The sequence below is a fragment of the Ursus americanus genome, chromosome 28 (assembly GCF_024610735.1).
Source record: "Ursus americanus isolate L20-20 chromosome 28, mUrsAme1.1.p, whole genome shotgun sequence".
In the NCBI taxonomy this organism is placed as follows: Eukaryota; Metazoa; Chordata; class Mammalia; order Carnivora; family Ursidae; genus Ursus; species Ursus americanus.
Window position 1 is genome coordinate 25,267,496 of NC_142154.1, and position 21,206 is coordinate 25,288,701.

The 21,206-nt window shown below is 42.8% G+C and overlaps 1 protein-coding gene across 1 annotated transcript in view; it reads right to left on the bottom strand.

Moving 5' to 3' along the window:
• Positions 1–561: 561 nt before the first annotated feature.
• Positions 562–21,206, bottom strand: part of OCA2 (OCA2 melanosomal transmembrane protein) — a 467,353-nt gene continuing 446,708 nt past the window's right edge. The window contains exons 24-25 of the mRNA XM_087856735.1: positions 6,303–6,351; positions 562–786 (exon numbers count right to left, since the gene is read on the bottom strand). Of these exons, the coding sequence (XP_087712861.1) occupies positions 6,327–6,351 (25 nt within the window). The 3' untranslated portion in view covers positions 562–786; positions 6,303–6,326. The remainder of the gene's footprint in view (positions 787–6,302; positions 6,352–21,206) is intronic.

Consider the following 21,206-nt stretch of genomic DNA (forward strand, 5'->3'; position numbering starts at 1 on the left):
GGAAGACCAGGGGAAGCCAGCTGACTTCCTGGATGGTTTTGAAGGCTCAGTCACATTTTCCTGTCCACCTCAGCCATCCTTGCATTTCATATTCCCATCCATCAGACTCGTCAGCCCAAGAATCTCTTGCAGGCCTCCCTGCTCCCTGTCACATTGTCCAAACCCTTAGTGCAGTCTTCTCAACATTTCAGATATAGAGGAATCTGCAGAGGTGCCTGTTAAAAACCAGAATGTGAGTCACTTGGTAGGGAAGGGACATGTTAGAGGCGGGATATGGGAAATCCCATGTTTAGAAGTACATGTACACAGCTTCAAGCTGCACACAGACTCTCCCATCTGTCTCAGCTCACATATGTCCATGTAGCTTCCTGGCCTGCTGTAACAAGGTGCCATAAACTAGGTGGCTCAAACAAGCTCCGGGGGTGTCCCAAATGAAACCCACAGGAAAACATGTCTGAAGGCTTTCTCAGAGCTATTGTCAGCTTCCGCAAGGATCATATTTTAAATGTACAGGCATTGGCCTCTAGGGCTGCTGAAACAAAGTACCACAGACGGGGTGCCTGAAGCAACAGAAGTTTATTGTCTCATAGTCCTGGAGGCTGAAAGTCCAAAATCAAGATGTTGCAGGGGTTGGTTTCTTCCAGGGTCTATGAGGGAAGGGTCTGTTACCGGCCTCTGCCCTGGCTGCTGGTGTCCTCAGACATCTTTGGCTTAAAGATGGCATTCTCCCTGTGTCTTCATGTTGTCTTCCCTCGTTGTGTGGCTGTCTTTATGTCCAAATTCCCCCTTTTGTAAAAACACATAATATTGGATTAGGGCCCACTCTAATGATCTCATTTTAACTGGTCACCTCTATAAAGACCATATCTCCAAAAGTCACATTCTGAGGTATTAGGGTTAAAAAACTCCAACATATCTTTATTGAAGGGCTGCAATTCACCCAATAACAGGCCCCCAGAAGACTTTAATGGTACTGTGCATATTTCGATAATCCATTTTCCCTTGCTGGCTATCCTAAGCTCCAGGACACCTGAGTCAGTCATAGGAATCCTGACTTATTTAATGCCTAATCTTACTAATAACTAAAAAGAACAGGAAACTGTTTACTGTTTTTTGTTTTCTTAAAGATGCCTGATACCCAGAGCTCTGTGAGAAAGGCATCTTATTTCCAGTATACATATGAGAAAACTGAGGTCAAATCAATCAGCAACTTGGTATTATACTCAATTTCATACAAATTTCGTCAGCTTCTAAGTTCAAAACATCACCGTCTACATTAGGTATTGGTGAGGCTCTGAGTATAATCTGTCTTGGAGCAAAATTCCCCTCCATCTGTGGAGCTTTGAAACCAAAGGATCAAGTTGTCTGTTTCCAAAATACAATGGGGGCCGGGCACCAGTTAATAGTTTCAGACATTACCATTCAAGGATAAAAGGAACCACTGGTCCCAAGCAATTTGAAATCAAGGCAGGCAAACTCCATTAGGTCTGAAGGTCAAAACATGGTAGTAAGTGGGTCTCAGCTAGGTGATTCTTCAAATTATCCTACCTTTTCCATGAGATACAGCACCTGTGGGGAATCCTGGGTGGTGCAGTCAGTTGAGCATTGGACTCTTGGTTTTGGCTCAGGTCATGATCTCAGCGTGGTGAGACTGAGGCCCACATCGGGCTCCACGCTCAGTGTGAAGTCTGCTTCAGATTCTCTCTCCCTCTCCCTCTGCCCCTCCCACTACTGTGCTCTCTCTTTCTTGCTCTCCTTCTCTCTCTCAAATAAATAAGTAAATCTTTAAAAAAATAAAAAGAAAGGAAGAAAAAAGAAAGAGCAAGAGAGAAAGAGAAGAAAGAAAGAAAGAAAGAAAGAAAGAAAGAAAGAAAGAAAGAAAGAAAAAGAGAGAGAGAAAGAAAGAAGAAAGAAAGAAGAGAAATACAGCACCTCTGTACAGCTGGTAGTGTTATCAGCCTGTTGCCTTCCAGTAGAATTGTGAGGGTCTGACAATTTCTTTTATTTTTATTCTTTCTAAACTTTTCAGTACAAGCTAGTACTGTTTCTGCTGATAAAAAATTCTGAAGAAACTTGTGGGTCACGCATGTATGTCATGGGGATTCACTCCATTAAATAAGAGCCTTGGCCACATATCCTATCTGGATAATCCCATCTCACCTTTCCTTTGTTGAGATGGTTGAGGGACAACGTCTTTAATCTTCTTAGATGCTTTCTGGTTTGATTGAGGGCATCTATGAATCATAGTCAGTCTCTTCAAAAAGCCTTGTGTGTGACCGAATACTCTGAACTTTTGATCTTCCTAAGATATTTACAGAATGTTGTACAGCCTCACATTCAGCCTTTTCTCCAGAGCACACTTTTCTGACAGTAAATCTCTTAATTTTAGTGCCTTTTGCAACCTGGATAGGTTGAGGATTTCTCAAGCCATCAAATCCTGGTTCCCTTTTGTTAGACAAATTTCCTTTAGTTTTTCTCTTTTCTTTTGCTTTTCACTAAGCAAACAAGAAACCAGACTGCACTTTAAACACTTGGAAGTCACTTACAAGTCCTGATTTTCACACAACCATAAGATATGGTAAGCTCTCTGCCACTATATCCTTCTTCTTCCAGTGGCCAATAACACATTCCCGATTTTCTTCTAAGTTTTCATCATCAGCGCCCATAATGATCTCATTTTTACTGATGCTCTGCTCACAAACTTAGATAATCTCTAAGGTGCATACAGGTAACTCTACCATGCACCTCATTTCCTCCTGATAACTCACTGGCAATGGCATCCTGTTTTTTTTTCTACTAATAGTCTTTTCAAGGTAATTGAAGCTTTTTCTACCATCTCAAAATTCTTCTAGTCTCTGCCTACTTTCCAACTTCAAAGCCCTTTCCCCATTTTTAGTCATTTGTTAAAGCAACAATCCCTGGGTCCAAAAATATGTATTAGTTTTCTTTTCTGTTTTTTTTTTTTATTATTTATTTATTTATTTATTTATTTGAGAGAGTGGTGGGGTAAGGGACAGAGGCAGAGGGAGAGAGAGAATCTGAAGCAGACTCCCTGCCAAGTGCAGAGCCTGACTCGGGATCCATCCCAGGAGCCTGAGATCATGACCTGAGCTGAAATCAAGAGTCTGCTGCTTAACCGACTGAGCCACCCAGGTGCCCCAAAAATATGTATTAATTTTCTATTGCCACCATAACGTATAACCACACTCTAACTGGCTTAAAACAGCACAAATTCATTACCTTTTAGGTGGTTTCATACACTGCCCGTGCATATGACACTTTCTGTTTGTTGTTTTTCTTAAGATTTTATTTATTTATTTGTCAGAAAGAGAGAGAGCATGTCCACAAGCGGGGGAGCAGCAGGCAGAGGGAGAAACAGGCTCTCCACTGAGCAAGGAGCCCGATGCAGGACTTGATCCCGGGGCCCTGGGATCACGACCTGAGCCAAAAGCAGACACTTAACCAACTGAACCACCCAGGCATCCCAACACTTTCAATTGATTTTGCATTTGCTTATTAAATCTACCTTAGAATTCAAAAAGCACTGACGGCTTTGTATGAAATCTCTTCAAAACTAGTCTCAAAAACCTCATATACTTTGTCATAAAATTATAGTGGGTCTCTGAATTTACAGTACCTATTAGTTCTTTTGGTGGGGAGAAAATTATGTGTGTTAAATATTATTATGCAAGAATAGCTATTTTAGCTGTGACATGTGTATAACTTTCAAATTACATGTCTCTTTTTGAGAAGGAAACGTTGATGATATTTTATTTTGTGGCAGGTGTAGAAATTCCTCATATGTGGGATTTGGCCTCAGCCTGAATGTAAAAAGAGAAAAAGAACTCAAAGGAAATGAATACATTGTGATGTAAATGTTCAGCTATTTATAGATAGAAATGCTAAACTACATCTTTCTTTGATTTAATGAAGCACGAAGAAGTTGCATAAACATTATACTTTCAATTCTCACTCTTTCAGACGTCCCTGTCAGAGACCCTCAGAGTCTCCTTAGGTTCTGATGGACTGACATGGTCAGTCTGGGTAATGGGGCAGGAGGAAGGTAGCAAGTGCTATATGCCCAGGGAAGAGAAAGAAATGTTCTCCTTTAAAAAGATAGATTTCTGAGGGCAGCTTCAAAAACAGCACATATGCTAACAGTGTTTAACATAACAGGATTCCCAGTGTGGTTTCTCGATTTCTGTCATATGTTCATTCCACCTATAAAATGTGTAATCTATTCCAGTACTGCCAAGAGGTTTAATCACTTTTGGCTCAACTTTGAGGCAAGAACCCTGGGTTATCACATACACAGTTGGGTGTCTGACAAGATATTGTCCTGACAGATGTCCTGGAAATACAGTAAGGTGGACAGGCTAATATGAATAGGCTTACTGACCAAAGATGATCTTATTTTAAATACCAATCCATCGTATGCAATAATCATTTTCCATTTCTGAATTAAAGAGTTTCCTCCAAAACTTAGACTTGAAAATAATAATATAAGCCAGAAGCTGAAGACAGTGAGAATTCCATTGTGCATGAACATGGCAAAAGACGTCTCTTCATAAACTGGGGGAAGAAGGAACAGAAACACTGTTTTCATGCAAATGGTTTTCTACCTTCAACACCTGTCATGAGAATATACAAACACAGACAGGCACTGACACACGGACAAGTAAGAGAACCTCTCTGTCGGAGGAGACTCCAGTCTAAGGAGTGACCAGGGTACATCCCAACACCACATTCATGATCCTCCAAAGCCAAGTGGGAACCATGGGAAACAGAAGACCCAGGTAGGGAGCCAGGGTTGCAGGAGCTTGCACCTGATAGCAGAGGAAGGAGATAGGAAAATCCTAAATTCAAGGAACTGACTAGAAGAGGAGGCAAACGTGGGGGGTGTGACTCTGGAGGCCAGACCCTCAGGAGAATCTGTCCTTTCTGCTCACTCTGTGTAGGCCTGGTTCTCCCTAGACTGGTCAGTACCCAGTGGACACTTCTGGCATTAGTCTACGATGAGATAACACTCTTCTCAGCTAGTACAGTGTCTGGGCTTTGCCCCCGCTTCCCACGCATTACATAAACAGAGATCTCTCCTTTTCTAACTATATCCTCTCTCAGATGTTTCAGTGAACTAGAAGCTCATTCATGACTATTGGAGATAATAATTTGCCAAATTAGGGTATGGGAAAATTGTTATTTATTGTTTTGATTTTGTCTGACAGGAAGAAACAAATTTGATTACCATTTATACATTTTCTCAAATTGACCACATACAGCCTTTTTTGTCTGCCCATTACAGAAAATTGGGCAAAGCATAATTACAACTATGTACCACAAAGCAACACATGGACAAAAAAACAAAATAAAACAAAACAAAAATAAAAACATTCTCAGCCTTAGGAACACTCATGACCCCAGAATCCATTAGTGTTCATCTCTGATGAATGACTGCATTCTTTTAAACCCATCTGATTTGATTAAAATAATAACAGAATACCTAAAACCTTTTTGATTGATCTAGACTTTCAAAGGATAGAGGATATGGTCAAATTAAGAACTGGGTTTTTAAAAATTCTTCTTATTTCCTTTCAGGTGAAACTTTTTTTCCTTTGAAAATGTAAGTAAGATCCCATTATTCCTTCGATAGTGCAGTGGCTCCACATGTCACTGGCCCCCGTGGTCCACACTCCTGTCCACCTCTGACCTGTGCCTTGTCTGCTGCTCCCATCCCAAGCCCTCTTGAGCATCAGGCCATCAGACTGGCAGCCCATGCCCGGAATGCTGAGGGGTCAGCCAGTCTGGCTCAAATCCCCTTTCCATGTCACCTTCCTTCCTAATGGTCCTAACCAGTCTGCATGGTTTAGAATTCCTGTAGGCTCTGTCCATGTGGCACTCCCAAGCCCTCTTTAGCCCTTCCCATAGGTTGACATAGTCTGTTAATTTCTTGTGTCTGCTTCTGATAGAATATAAGCCCCTCCAGGGCAGAGATCTTTGTTCTGATGTGTTTCACTGAGCACTGAAAAGTGCCAAGCACATAGTAGGTATTCAGTAAACATTTATTGAATGATTTTTAATTAACTAATAATGAGAACAATCCATAAAACTGAATATCTCCATTTTAAATGATCACATTTTATGCATTTTAAATTTAACTTAAAACATTAATATAGTATAAAATATTGTTCAAATATTACATGTTACTATTAAAATTATAAATTTTCATGTTATATATATAAAACATTAAAATTATTTTAAAATTATGTATCACATCTGCTAAGTTTTACATTTCCAGAACTTACCTCTGCTTATGGCAACTGTCAGATTCAGTTCTTTCTGATGAACTCTCTCCTGCAAAATAATGTAAAGGTTGGACACAATATTTTTGTTGAGAACCAGCAAGAATTCAAGGGGCCTACATCCCAAGAGAAGGGAGAGGCCCAGAGAGGTGAGCCCAGGGTTTCCTGGCACGTTTTTATTCAAGTCATTTGTAGAATCTACAGAGACACCTGACAGGCTGACACAGAGCAGAGGGAGTTAACAAGAGGCCAAGAATCCAAGTAGACTTTTCATTAGTCTCATAGGGCTTGGAAGAAAATATTTGCCAATGTGGGTCTCCCAAGGACAGGTCCAGTCTAGCCTGTTGAAAGCATTCTTAGGTAAGAACCTGTTACCTAACACCCCTTAAAGGCCCCTGATTATCTTCCAATTAGCAAATCCCATCAGTATATTTACAAGGAAGTCTGGTAGGAATAAAGAAATAATGGTCCAAGTGTCCCCACAGAAAACAGGCAATGAGTTCCCACCTGTTTTAAAATCCTCCACAGAGGAAATTTGCTTATCTGATAAAGATAGAAAAAACATAGCCAGCATTATATTTAACAGTGAATTATTGAAAGCTTTCTCACTGCATTTGAGAATGAAATAGGGATGCCTGGTCCTGACCCTCACAACAAGGCAAGAAATAGAATAAAGAATAATGACTGGAAAGAAGGAAATGGAAAATGCCATTTGTGAATAGTTCAATTATTATGTAAACAATGCAGGAGTTCATTCAGATACATCATGGGATTATGAATTGACTTTAGCAAGGTTGCTAGATAGAGGGACAAAATACAGAAATCAATTATTTCTCTTTTTGCCAGCAATAACTTAATAGGAAAGGAAAATTTAAACGTCATTTACAGTAGCCTCAAAAAATCACATTTTTAAGAATAAATCTAATAAAAGACAGACAAGACCTTTCCACAAAAATACTTCAAACTCATGCCTCAGAGAAACTTAAAAAAAAAAAAGCCTCAATAAATGGAGGGATATATATAATGCTCATTAGTTTGATTCTTCCCAAACTTATCAGCAGATTCAATACAATCCCAATCAAAATCACAGCAGGTATTTTTGTGGAAATTAATGAGCAATGAATAAAATTTACATGAAAATGAAGAAGGTAAATAGCCAAGACAATCTCGAGAAAGGGACAAAGTTAGAAGACTTAGACTTTAGTGCATCTGGACTTGCGACAACAAAGAACGTTGGTGCAAGGATAGCAAAATACATCAATGGCACAGAATAGTCCAGAAAAACAAAGAGAAGAGTCTTTCTTTTCTTAAAAGATTTTACATATTTATTTGAGAGAGAGAGCACGCAGAGCAAGAGAGAGCACGAGCAGGGGGAGGGGGAGAAGGGAAAGTAGGGGTAGGGGGAGAGGGAGAAGCAGACTCTCTGCTCAGCAGGGAAACTGACACTGGGCTCCATCCTAGGACTCTGGGATCATGACCTGAGCCGAAGGTAGATGCTTAACCATTTAACCGACTGAGCCATCCAGGTGCCCTGAGAAGTGTCTTTCAATAAAGAGTGCTTTGTCAATTGAATACTCAGGCAGAACAACATGTCTCTTAAGTCCTACTCATGCCGTACATAAAAAAAAAAAATCCTAGATGACTTGTGAAGCAAAACTGGAAAGGTAAAACAATAAAATTTCCAGCAGATACTATGAGAAAATATCATGTTTCAGGGGTTAGCAAACATTACTTCCAAGGACACAAAAGACACTACTAACCATAAGGAAAATGAGTTGTCAATTGGACTGCATAGGAATCTGTGTCATATTCAAATATACTATCTTTAAAAAGTAGCAAGGCAGTCACAAAGAAGACAGAATAGTTTCCATCCATATATTCAACACAGGATTCGAATCCAGACTACGTAAGGAACCCCCATACAAGGAGACAGAAGGCATAATAGGAGAAGGGAGAAAAGTAGGATGTGTTCTACATGGTTAGTCATCAGAAAATTGCAGATTGCAACCATAGCAAAGTACCAGTACCATCAGAATGTCAGAATGCCTAATAATAAAACCCTCATAATATCACATACTGCTGAGGAGGGGAGCGAGGGGAGTCTGATCTCCCCCTGGTGAGAGTGTAAAGGAACATAATCACTTGGGAAAACTATCTAATAATGTTGACCATATGCTTTCCCGAGGACTGAGAAATTTCATCACTAGGTATGTATTAGTTAGAAATAGGTAGATATGTATACCGAAATAAAAACTACGCAAAAGAGTGTTCGTAGCATAATTATTAATAACTGCTAGAAATGGGAAACAGTCCAAACCCCTGTCCATCAACAGCAGAGTCAGTACATAAACTACAGCACATTCGCACAATGGAATATTGGCAGGAACAAGATGAGCACACTCTGCTACTTGCAATACCGCAGATGGGCCACACAAACATAATGTTGGGGGAAATAAGGTAGACTCACAAAAATCACATGGTGTACTTCCACTTAAGAAAATTTCAAAAGCAGACAAAACTAATCTATGGTGTTAGATGTAAGTGGCTTCCTGAGGGCGTGGAGGGGATTGGGCTTCTGGGGAGTGAGATTTTTGTGAAAATTCATCAAGCTGTGTATTTACGATTTATGATATGCTTTACATGTGTATACAAATGTTTGTTTTAAAATACAAAGTAACCAGAGTTAAACATGTAATTGTAGGGGCCCTTGGGTGGCGCAGTTGTTAAGCGTCTGCCTTCAGCTCAGGTCATGATCCTAGGGTCCTGGGATCGAGCCCCACATCGGGCTCCCTACTCAGAGGGAAGCCTGCTTCTCCCTCTCCCACTCCCCTTGCTTGTGTTCCCTCTCACTGTGTCTCTCTCTGTCAAATAAATAAAATCTTAAAAAACAAAAACAGCAAACAAAAACAAAAAACACATGTAATATTTAGGATCTGGAAGAAAAGTTACAAAGCATCTTATTCAGTGACTCCCTTCTACGGGCCAAACACTGAGATGCAGTGACTAAAGGGCATGTTTATGGTTGAATCAGTGGAGGAACTGGAGTAGAATGGGGTCCCCAGTGCTTTCCAGGGCAGGAAGCCCTTTCCAGCTTTCCGTGGCAACATAAAACACTGGTGTTCTCTTCAGTTTTAGGTGCCATGGCCATAAAACATGACACATAAGCAGTCCTAAACATAGAGGTAGGGGGGCACCTGGGGGGCTCAGTAAGTTGAGTACCCGACTCTTGGTTTAGGCTCAGGTCATGATCTCACGATTGTGGGACTGAGCCCGACATCGGGCTCTGTGCCCAGCGAGGGCTCTGTTTCAGATTCTTTCTCTCTTTCCATCTACCCCTCCCTGCTCATGCGCTCTCTCTCTCTCTCTCTCTTAAATAAATAAATAAAATCTTAAGGAAAAAAAAAAGAATAGATGTAGGAAGGTAATCCCTTAAAGAAACTTACCAGACTGCACTGACAGTTATGGGAAAGACTAAAATAGAATTCTCTCATTATCCATTCAACTCTGACACTCTGCAGTGTGACCCTCTGATACATATTCATATTGCCTATGTAGGAGATGAGCTGGGTGGGCACATTATTTCCAGATTTAAATTGTTCCTCAGAGAAGCAGTGATGGTCTGACTTCACATTGGTCATTATACTCACTAAGAATAACATTAATGTTATCTAAACACGTAAAGCTCACAGCTCTCAATTGGAGACTTCCTCATGTGTAAACGCACAAATCCCACAGCCATCCATGCAGTCACGATGAGTTCTTGAGTAAAACGACTAAGGAAGCTGCCTCTCCCAGAGAGTTGGCCAGTGCTCAGAAATCATAGTCCATGAAGGACATGATTCAGGAGAGCTAAGCTACAGGGGAAATTTGCATTTCATGTACTACTCCTTAGAATGCTAATTTTAAGGCATATGCTTAATTATAGGCTCATTATTTTTGTGGCTGAGTAATAAGACAGTGAATTGGACAGTATCTTCTACTTGCCTATCTCAAGAACTGTTCTATTCACAGATAGCATTTCTATTCACAGCTGCTTTTATAAACATGATTCACACCACCCAGTTTGCTGTGTCCACACATTTCTTTCAGGGTGTTATTTGGAATAAAAGGCCAGTAAGGGTGGAATTTACTGAACTCTGTGCCCAGCCCTGTGCTTGACTGTGATTTATACCCATTTCCAGCAAGGTTAACTGGGAGTGTTCTTGGGCACAGGACAGCAAAGGATAAGAGCTCCAGCTCCTCCCACCTCATATTCCAGCCCCCAGCCCCCATGCCCACTCTCCCAGTCCACAGTCAGCAGCCACCTTCCTCACCTTCACCACTGGTGGGAAGGTAAAGAGCATCCAGGTAGCCCTGGACCCACTCCTTCAGCTGGTCCCCTCCTCTCACTGCCAGGCTGCTATCTTACTACCTTCTGCACCTGGAGAGAGGAAGGAGAGTGAAGGGTAGTTTAATCTAATTGAGTCAACAAAAACATATTCAGCACCAACTACAGACTGGGTATTTCACCACGTGCAGGAGATGCAAAGTTGAGTCATACATGGTCCTTGTTTTCTAGGTCCACAGGTCATAGAGAGGACAAACAGGGCAACAAGTGCTTACCAAATATTTAGTCATGATGAATAGAATCAACAGATTAATTCAGACCCTGCCTAAAGAAGCTCAAGCCTTCCTCCCAAGTACGGCTGAGCTTAGCAGAGTAGAGGCTGGTATAAGACCTCAGTCAGCCATCTGCCTCCCAGGCTGGTGTGTACCCCTTGCTCTCTGCCCTCCACATCGTGCTTTGACACCAGACTGAAGACACCTCTGCAGTCAGAAGGCAGAAACAGTTTTTGCCCTCATCCCATGGGTCTCCAGCCTCCTGAAAAGGGCTATTTCTCTTTATCCATCCCCACTAGCAACTCAGGGCAGAGGGGCTGTGGGGACCTCCTGGAGCTCCCCAAGTCACATAATTTCAGCAGTGGAAGAAATAGGCCACTGAAGGCCAAAGGGCATTTCCAGGACAGAGGTTACGAACACACTAGGGGTGGGATGTGAAGGTTTCTGGTCCTGCATTATTTACAGCACAGCCTTTATCTCATACATATTTATGTCTGAGGCCTCTCACTCTCACCAAGAATACTCTGGGTTATAGAAAATGTAATTACTCATCAATTGGACCCTTCAAAATGGAAAATCCCCTACACAACCTATACGATTTCCATTGCCCCATTAAAAAAGCAAACCCATGCCTAGGTGAGGAGGGACCTTATTCAATGGATTGTTGCAATTAGGGTGAGGTGACTTTGCAATAGAAGGAAGGGCTCAGTGCATTAGCAGAACACTGTGACCATCGGATCTTCAAGGCTCTCCAAAGACAGGCAGACAGAGACTTTCTGTTATAGAGAGGGGTGAGCAAGGCTAGAAAAACAGAGGGGGCAGGGAGAAGGTGACATGATCCCACAATTTATCAGGAAATGTTCCCAGGCAGGCATTAAGGAGGGCTGTTCTATGTTGCAATGCTCATGGGTAGGCCCAAGTTGAGGGTCTGGGGAAAGGCATTGTCCAGATTGGTGAGTGGGACAACCAGTTCAGCTAATCATTTATGAAGCAAGGAAGGGGAATTTGGAGCGCCTGGCCTTATTCTAGCTAAACAAGAGGGAGCATTTGTGTTTTATGTAAGTCACATGGGACAGAGGTTTTTTTTCGTAATAAGTCACTTCTGGGGACACAAAGGTTATGGTGTTTCTTAACTTGCACTGTTTCTAGGAGCACAGACTCAGGAAAAGTTTAACATCATCACTACAAATTGTGTCAAATTACTTTTATGCAAATGTTTTATACAAATTGTTTTGAATAGCATATTTTTCATTATTACATGATGAACATTTATCATAACGTGGAGCAGCTCAGGGCACTGCGGCAGCATCTTAACCAAACTGCCTTTTTCTAAGGGATGGGACATTTCAGCAATGATTTAACTTCCTCTTATTGATATTTTTTTTTTTGGCCAAAAATTATGCTTTTAGTAAGTACACATTGAAGACTTATCTGGGCTGTTGAAGATAGACCTTTGACTGCAGGCAGGTTAAGTTTCATTTCACCAGGTCATACAAAGTGCCTCCTAGATAAAGAGCACTGGGCTAGGTTGGGAAAAGATGGGAAAATAGAACCCATCTCCTGTCCCTAGTTTAGCTCAAGATGACAGAGGGCAGGTATGAGCTGGGCTTAGCAAGAGCAAAGAGGAGATGGAAAATGAAAGATGCTCACCTTTCTGGCTGCAGATTGCTAGGTAAATGGCATTCTTAACTGTTCTAAAGCATGATGGTGACACATGTGCAAAGCAGCTAGGAAGTTGTGCAGAAAAGAACATGCCTGGGGAGGGGTCAGTCTCCAAAATTTTTATCCCCAAGTCAGACTAGACCAGCCCTGACTGCATGTGCCAGATGTGGGGGTGGGGCGGGGCTTAGGCACGTGGGAGATGGGGGCATTAGGGACGTAAGATGAGGACACTAGCCAGTCCCCTGCCACTCCAGAAGTTCTGGATGACACTTTCAAAGGCTGGACCCTGAGAGGAGGAAAAGAATGAGACGGGATGGCTGAGACTAATTAAGATTTACATGCAAAGGCTGCTGCAGAACTGGGCCACATTGTCTACCTGTGAGGTTTGCCACTGTCTGCAAAAGACAGCTAGGCAAAAACCGGGAGAGGACTGACTACAGAATGCAGAGCAGGGAACACCGCTGGAACCTGGTTTGTCACTTAAAGAATTCTTTCAGGCATCTAAGACTCTCCCTCTGCATATAATAAGCTCTGCAGTGATGTATTAATGCACAAACATTTTTATTGCTGTCTGGCCACATGCAGACCTCTCTGAGGAGTCTGTTTGGATTACAGAGCATGCCAGCACATGGGGGAAGCCTCAGGGAGAGATTGCACTGGGAAGAAAATTAGGAAATAAGTAACATTTCATGAAAGCTCCTGGAGGGCAGGGGCTGGCTGCCCCGTTTCTTCTGTACATACCTCATGAGGCTGTATTAGATTAGGCACTTAATTGGAAAGCTTGTTTTTAATTCACCCACAGTGTAAAATGTCATCAAGGTAGGCATTCCAAAAGGGTCATTTTGCCTCCTCAGTTCAGTCTCTTCCTGCTGCATGCCTGGGAAGGAAGTGCCTTGGCACTGCCCATGGGGCAAGAGGCAATTGAGAGGGCACATGTGCCCAGGTTGGTTGGGTTGTGAGTGGTTTGTGATGGGGGTTTGAGCTGCTCCCTGCAGAGACTAACCAGAATTGACATTCTGCCATGCTGCCAGGCAAAGGGCAGGGACAGGCTTTATTCTGGTCACCTTCAGACCCTGAAGAACACCAGCTATACCCAATGAAATAACATGCTTTTCAATTGTCCCTACCCCATTTCCAAACACCAGGGCAGAGAGCCTCCTGACAGCCTGTGTCAGACTTTCACCATGCCTTCCTCTTTCTTTTCATGAAGCTTACTCCAAGAGGTACCAATAGGTCCAGACATCCCAATACAAGTTTGAGCACGTCACAGATGTCTGCTTGTGTTGGGTCTACAAGCACATAGGGGTGCAGTGGGCTATGAGTTGGTGATTTGAGCAGCTAAATGCCTGCTGTCCACAGGGCGAAGGCCAGAAGTCCCATCACCATAGAGCAAGTGGATTCCAATCAAAAACCCTTGTTCTTGAGGCACAGAATATGTCCTGAGGGCACCTGGTAGACGAACTCCATCGACCAAAGCAGGGGGAGGAGGCTGACTTCCCTTTGCTCTCAGCAGGACTCCTCCTCACACCAGCAGCCCCTGCTCTCCTTCTAGACCCCTCAGCTTCTTTCTGCAGCCAGCCTGCTGACTACACTGTCTTTCCAGCCTTCACACTGGTGGTCTCTGCCTTTGATCTTTCACCAGCTGCTTCCTTTTTCACAAAATGCTTCCTCTAAAATCCATTTCACCCATGAAAGTTTTCATTGATTTCCTCCACTGTAGGACCCATAAAAGAGTATGAGAAAGAGACCTTTTCAGTGAAAAGGTCAGTCCCCTTGCAGCTGGCCAAGCCCGTTCACGTACCAACATCTGTGCCTCATTATAGTCTCCCTTAGTGCTGAAAAAAGGCCTGTGTAACAAGGGCAAAAAATACTAAAAACAGTGATTAGATCTAGCCCTCTCCCCACCCCACCCTGGGCATCTGAGACTGTTTGCATTGCTGAGAGAGGGACCACCAGGGAGGGAGAAGGTGGTCTTCTAATAAGTTGATAAATCACTTAAAATAAAGTGTGAAAAAGAGCTGCAGGATTTAAAGAAAACAAAGACAGGATTATGGAAATTTTACATTGAAAATGAAGACTGGCAGGGGGTTGAAGACGAATCTAGAAAGACTGGAAGTGAGTGGGAAGGAATGGGCTGAATGTGGAGCAAGCACTTTGGACCCAGGGAAGAAGAGAGAGCCCAAGGGCCAAGCCAGTGCTGGTGACAGGGAAAGGGACAGACAAAAAGATTTGCTTCTCATGGGTTCTTCTGTGGGTTTGCACTGTCTCTTTCTGGTTTTCTTTTTAGATGCCTGTTGCAGAAGTAGCCATAGCGTCCCTCCCCCAGGATGGAGTCCACTGACCACTTCAGTGTCCAGCGTCTAGAATATTTCCCTCTGATGGAGGCCAGGTATCAAGTTGTTGCTGATCCTGGATGCTCCTTCCTTATTAAGAGAAATTATTCTCTATTCTGGGGTGAATGCTGAACTTGCCAACTCTGTTCTCCCTCTGTGACTAAGGCATTGTTCCAACCAGCACTCTGCTTGTCGGGTTCTCCTAGGTGACCCCAACCCAATAAGTGTATGGATGAAGTTCTCAGTGAACGTCCCTGCTCTGTTTACGTGTTTACATCGCATGGCACCCGTTCAGCCCAATGGTATATCTGCCCCCTGAGGGAAGGGAATGGGGTCTCTGCCTGCAGCAGTAAAGGGGAACATGCAGCCCATCACCCCACATCGGCTATCTGGAGATCCTGCTGACGTGGGAGGGCAGCACACACTGCAGACGCTGATCTTGCCGGACCTGTTCTCCTTCCGTGAGTAACACATTTTTCCAACCAACACCTGTGTCTGGTGACTCTAAGTCCATAGGTGATGCAGCGAGCTGAGACCTGTGGTGGGCCCACCACTGCTGGCGGTGGGCGGCTGTGCTCTTCACTGTCCTCCTTGGGGCGGGGACCCTCACTGGGGGTTGTCAGCGGCAGCTTCCGGCTCCACAATGTAGGGAAAGATTTATAGATATTTTGTATTCTCAGTTACTTGAATGCTGCTTATTGAAACAGGATGACCTGCAGCCTAACAGTTGCGTAATTGTAGCTGCCAAAGTCAAACCCAGACCCTCCAACTTCCTGTTCATTTCACGATTGACTAGCAAAGGTTAAAACTGTTTCTTGTGATTGATTGGCCAAGATGAGAACTGTTTGTCCCCTGAAACTAGCTAAAGTTAAAATAAAAAACAAATGGAGGCCAGCCTCAAAAATTCCCTGAGGAGACAAAACAAATTCAGTCATACAAACAAAGCTTAAGTTAGCTTTTTTTTTTTCTTTCTTTCTTTTCTTTCTTTCTTTCTTTCTTTCTTTCTTTCTTTCTTTCTTTCTTCTTTTTTTTCTTTCTTTCCCTTTCTTTCTTTCTTTCTTTCTTTCTTTCTTTCTTTCTTTCTTTCTTTCTTTCTTTCTTTCTTCTTTCTTCTCCTTCCTTCCTTCCTTCCTTCCTTCCTTCCTTCCTTCCTTTTTTCTTTTTTTTTTGGCACGACTAACTTGACCTAGGTTATTTCTTGTTTATGTCTTTGGAAATCCTAAGCAAAACCTAAACTGCTTCCCAATATTGGTATGAGGTAACCAATAATGAAATCCCTATCATTTAAGAAAATTGTAATATAATAACCAATCACTGTGAAAACTAGCCAGTCCCTGAGTGCCCCTATATAAGCTCTTCTATGACAACATATCTCTGAGCCTCAGTCCATGTTTTAGTTTGAGTGTGCCAGGTTTGCAAACTTTTTGGTGTGTGCACGGTAAACTTTTACTAGTTACTACTTTTGACACTGACTACAAAGAAAAGCATTCCCTGTTCTGATAACTGAGTCTTCCCCTTTCTCAAAACAACCCCAACCTCAAATCATTCCATCTGCAGCTTCTTTACTCCCCACTTAAAAATAGCAAATCCATCCTTTTAAGACACTCTGATCTTTGGAGCTGGGGCATTCTCCCCATTGCAATAACCTAAATAAAATCAATCTCCTTACTTGTCCAGTTCTTGTCTTTGACCCAGAAATGGAGACAGCAACATGTTTCTAGGACAGCTGGGATGTGACCCCCACTCCCTTCAACATTCCCCGTTTATCCGTCTAGTGTTTTCTTTCAGTGAACAGATATCTAGAGTCTTCCCCTTGGCCCACAGTCCTGCAGGGCCAGAACCTGGGTTCCTCTTCCCCTAGCTCACACTGCTGGTACAATAACAGCCTAGCATGTGCCTGCCTGGGGGGGGGGGGTGTCTCACTTCTTGAGCACTCTGCTGCACTCCCTCTTTCTCCAGACCCCTCTATGGCTGTTCTCCCTTTATGTCTCCACTCAGATGTCCTGTCTCCAACCAGCCTCTCTAAAACCACTAGCTGTATTTTTCTTCCCAGAACTCACCACTGCCTGACATGTATTTTTAATCTCTATGTGCCAGCTCAAGTAAAGCATAGTGGTGACAATGACACAGGGACCCAGGACCCCTGCTGGGGAGTAATGATACAAGAGAATTTGATTACATGAGATTGAGCAAAAGCATCAAACCTGTTTGTAGGTACCTCTAGTGGGGGGGGAAGGAGAGCATTATCAGGAGGGGGACAGAGAGGAGTTTTGGGTGATATTTAGTGTTTTTTTTCAAGTCAGCTGGTTAGTACATACACAGATATTCATTATATATATTTTTTTATTTCTGTATGCCTGAATTATTTATAGTAATAAAAAGAGAGTAAACTGGAGAGGAGAAAGTATAAATGGTACAGACAAAAATTGTTTCGAAAAGTTTTAGAAATGGGGTAGGAGATGGAGGAAGATGATTTTTAAAATGGTGTTATTAAAGATAAATTCCATGAAGTTAGAGTAAGTTATTCATTCATTCATTCATTCATTCACTCACTCACTTGCTGTTCCATCTCTAGCATCTGGAAAAGTTGTCCAAAGCATAAAAACATTGAAAAAATACAGGTTTTCCTGGCTATCCAAAAGCAGAGTGTTCCTATGAAACATTTCATAAGCCAAAATGACATAAATGATGAAGCAATTGCCATTAATTAATATGGAAAATGTTTTGAGCATTCCCAGACCCCAAAAATAACCTCTGTCAGGCCTTTCTGGTACCTTAGGGCACATCTTGCTAAAAGACGCACAAAATGAATCGAGATAAAGCCCAGATGCTCACAGACACAGCTCAAAGCTATGGGAGCTTGATGCTGAGATGCTGGGTGCAGTTTCTGGGTAAGGAGCTTGTGGGGCCACCCTTGCTGCTCAGGCTGTGCTGTGTGCTGCCTCTCTACCAGCTCCCTGAAAAACCAACCCTGAACACCATTTTTGCTTTTCACCCTTCCTCGTAAAAGCGAAAATCCTCTTCAGATTTCCTTTTGTTTCCAAAAACAGGTACTAACGTGGGTCTTCTGTAAAAGTGAAGTGCCTAATGAGAACTTTCAGAAAGGGGGGGCATACCTGTACCTTCAAATGAATGAATGAGTGAATGAATGAAGTCCACAAAATCATGTTTGTGTGTGGGAGGGAATGCTCTGGTAGACAATGCAGAGAATAGTTTCTCGTTGGAAACAGTGAAGCGCCTGTGAGAAATGGGAGCTACAAGATTCAGAGCAAACACGGAGGGATTGGCCTTTGACAAGGTCACTGTTCTTATGTTATAAAGACAGGACACTTGCAGACGGATGCAAACAAACCTGTAAACTTACTAATGATAGTGTTCTTCTCTGAGGGCTTCTATTTTCTCAAAGAAGTAAAACTGGGGGTGGGGGCAAATGAGGTGTGAGGGCTTAGAGGAAAGGAAGCCTGGAATCCTCCCAAAGTGGAGGAAAGGAAGCGTGAAATCCTCCCAGAGTAGAGGAAGGTGAACTTCCTTCTGACCTGCCTTGCCTTCCCCTGACCCACAGGCCTATCCCTCTTTTTTCTACCCTGCTCCATGCTGGACGCTGGCCCACCTGGGCAGCATGAATGGTTTTCCATCCCCTGTAATTCTCACTGGATTCAGGCAATGGAATCACTGGCAGGAGCTGGAAGATAGGGAGATTGAGATCAGTATTTCTTTTCCTGACTGCCTCCTGCAAGGACTAGTGGGCAGGCTGCATTCCCTGCCCACAAGTCATAGGCCTCTTGGGAAGCCATCTTCACATAGCTGTAGGGATGATAATGCTGTCTTCTTGTCATGAACCCCAGACACTTCTTTCCCCTTTGTAGTTTCCTAATATGCTCCCATACTTTGCAAATTGTCCCTTTATCAAACTATTCTCACATTTTGTGATTTGATTGTGCCCTCTGTTTCCTACCTAATCCATAACCTGAGTCACCCCAGGAAATAACCTCCTAAACTGAGAATTGGAATTATTTTCCTCATATCTCTGAGGATGGCAGGAATAACTCTTGCTCCAGGGGAGAACGGGACCAAGGCTAGTCATGGCTGCAATAGCATCACTATCACGGAAGGTCACAGGGAAAACAAGACATTGGGCTCAAGTGTCTGTGGTGCTTAATCATCAAGGTGTGTGGGGTCAGCTGGGGCTTTTCCTGACAGCCCTAGAGACCATAAACCAGGGACAGGACAGGACTTGGAAGCTGTGGGTATTTACCCAGATGAGAACATGAGCGGTTGATCAGAAAACTTTGGAGGCAGCTTGGAAGTAGTCGAGCAGATCTGGCTGAGGCCTGGGCCTAGACCTGACTCTGAAGGTTGGTAAGGATGCTGGTGGAGAAAGAGCAGGACTATGGGGTGTGGGCCTGTTGTCAGACTCAGACATGATTGAGAAATTTGAACCCCCAAACTCTCCTGAGTTCCCTCTTGGTAATAAACAGGAGAGCAGCTTTTCCTGACTGACAGCGATTTCCTGGCTGCCTCTGAGCCAGTTGCCTTGCAAGCTGATGTGGATTTGCCTCAAGACTTATCCCCAATACCCTCCATTTTCTCCAGGAGTCTAACAAGATACCAGTATGTTTTGGATAGAGAAGTAGAAAGCCCGCTTCAAGACAAAATATCCTGTCTATTGAAAATGTCGAACTTCACCACTCTGTTTAGGGAGCATGTAGGGAAAGAAGTCTACAGATGTCACACCAGGGAGGATGAAATATAAGGCTTGAATGGACCAAATTCCTGAGTCAGTGCACTCACATGGAATTTGAGATTTCATGTGTTGGCTTGAGCACTTAGAAGACACATCAATTCTATGCACCGGCATAGAATTAGTTAATCCTTGGCATACAGATAAGAAAGTCCAAAGGCTCAGACTGATTATTCATGACCTACCGATAGCCTTAAGCACTCCCTGCAAGAGAACTCATTGGTCACTTCCTTCCTCGAGAGCAGGATGTAGAGTAGGGCATCAGTGACATTGGAAACCCCTGGGGTGGCTGTCCTCTGAAGACTAGTAATGATAGTAGGGGGTCACAATAATTGAATTGAGTCTTCTTTTTCCAGTGAGAATAATGGGATCCCAAGACAGGAGAAGCCAAGGAAGCACTTCATTGCTGCAGTCAGGTGGGCACCGTTTCCACAGCAAGCTTCAGAGACCTATACCAGAAGGCAAATCAATCATGGAGCTCATGGTAGTGAATTATATGAGCAGCTTTCCATACAAAATTGGAAAAAAAATTGGCTTCTCTAACTCAATTCAAGGATCATGAAAAGGATTAAAGGCCTCAGCTACTTCCCAGATCTAAATGTGTTCATTCAAGGGAGGCTATATCTCTTTGAGAAAGAACCCTGCAGCACAGGCGAGGATGTGTTTAGTGCTCTCGCCTCACACTTTCTTCAGAGGAATGCAGTGGAACAGCACAAGTCACTTGTGGCCATTTATCAGGGAACTTGTGCATTAGTGAAAAGGATAACCTAGATCTCCATATGTAGGTGTTAATTTTCTGCAATTTTCAGTAACCCAAAATGCCCTCTGATTCATTAGACAAAGTAGAGGCCTATGGAGGGCAAGCAGTAGATGCAATTTTTTTTTTTTTTTTTTAGTTTAGGGAATGCCTTTAATATTTTACAATCAAATATGATATTTACTTTAAGTTTTACAAAAATCCTTTATTATGTTAAGAAAGTTCTGTTTAAGTCCTGGTTTGACAGAAGTTCTAATCATGAGTGAATGCTGGGCTTTGTCTGTGTGTGTGTGCGCGCGTGTGTGTGTGTGCGTGTGTGCGTGTTTTGTCTCTATCTGTTTTTTTTTTTTTGTAATTTTTATTTTGTTATATTAGTAGTAGATGCACTCTTGAGCTAAGTCCATGGAATAGTTGAACCATCCCGTGGTTATTTCCCCAGCTCCAGAATGAGTCCTGGGATAGATATGTCAAATAACTGTTAGAGTCTCCAAGTTTGTTCTTATTATGTTAGAAACTTTCCCCATTCACACCAAGATAGTAAAAAGAAAGAAATATAGCATCCTGATGCAAATGTCACAGGTTACTGCCAATCGATTACTTATAATTACTCTGCAAAGTGAGAGACAAATTGTTGCACTAATCACAACTCACACAATACAAAATACAATTCTTCTTGGTCTACTTTTGATTTTATAGGCAACATATAACAGATTGGGGAATCTACTCTAACCTTCATGAGGCTGCATGGTTTGAGGGGGACCAAAGCACGCAAAAGCCCTTCAGCAGGGCCAGTTTGTAGTGCAAGCTGCCGTGCC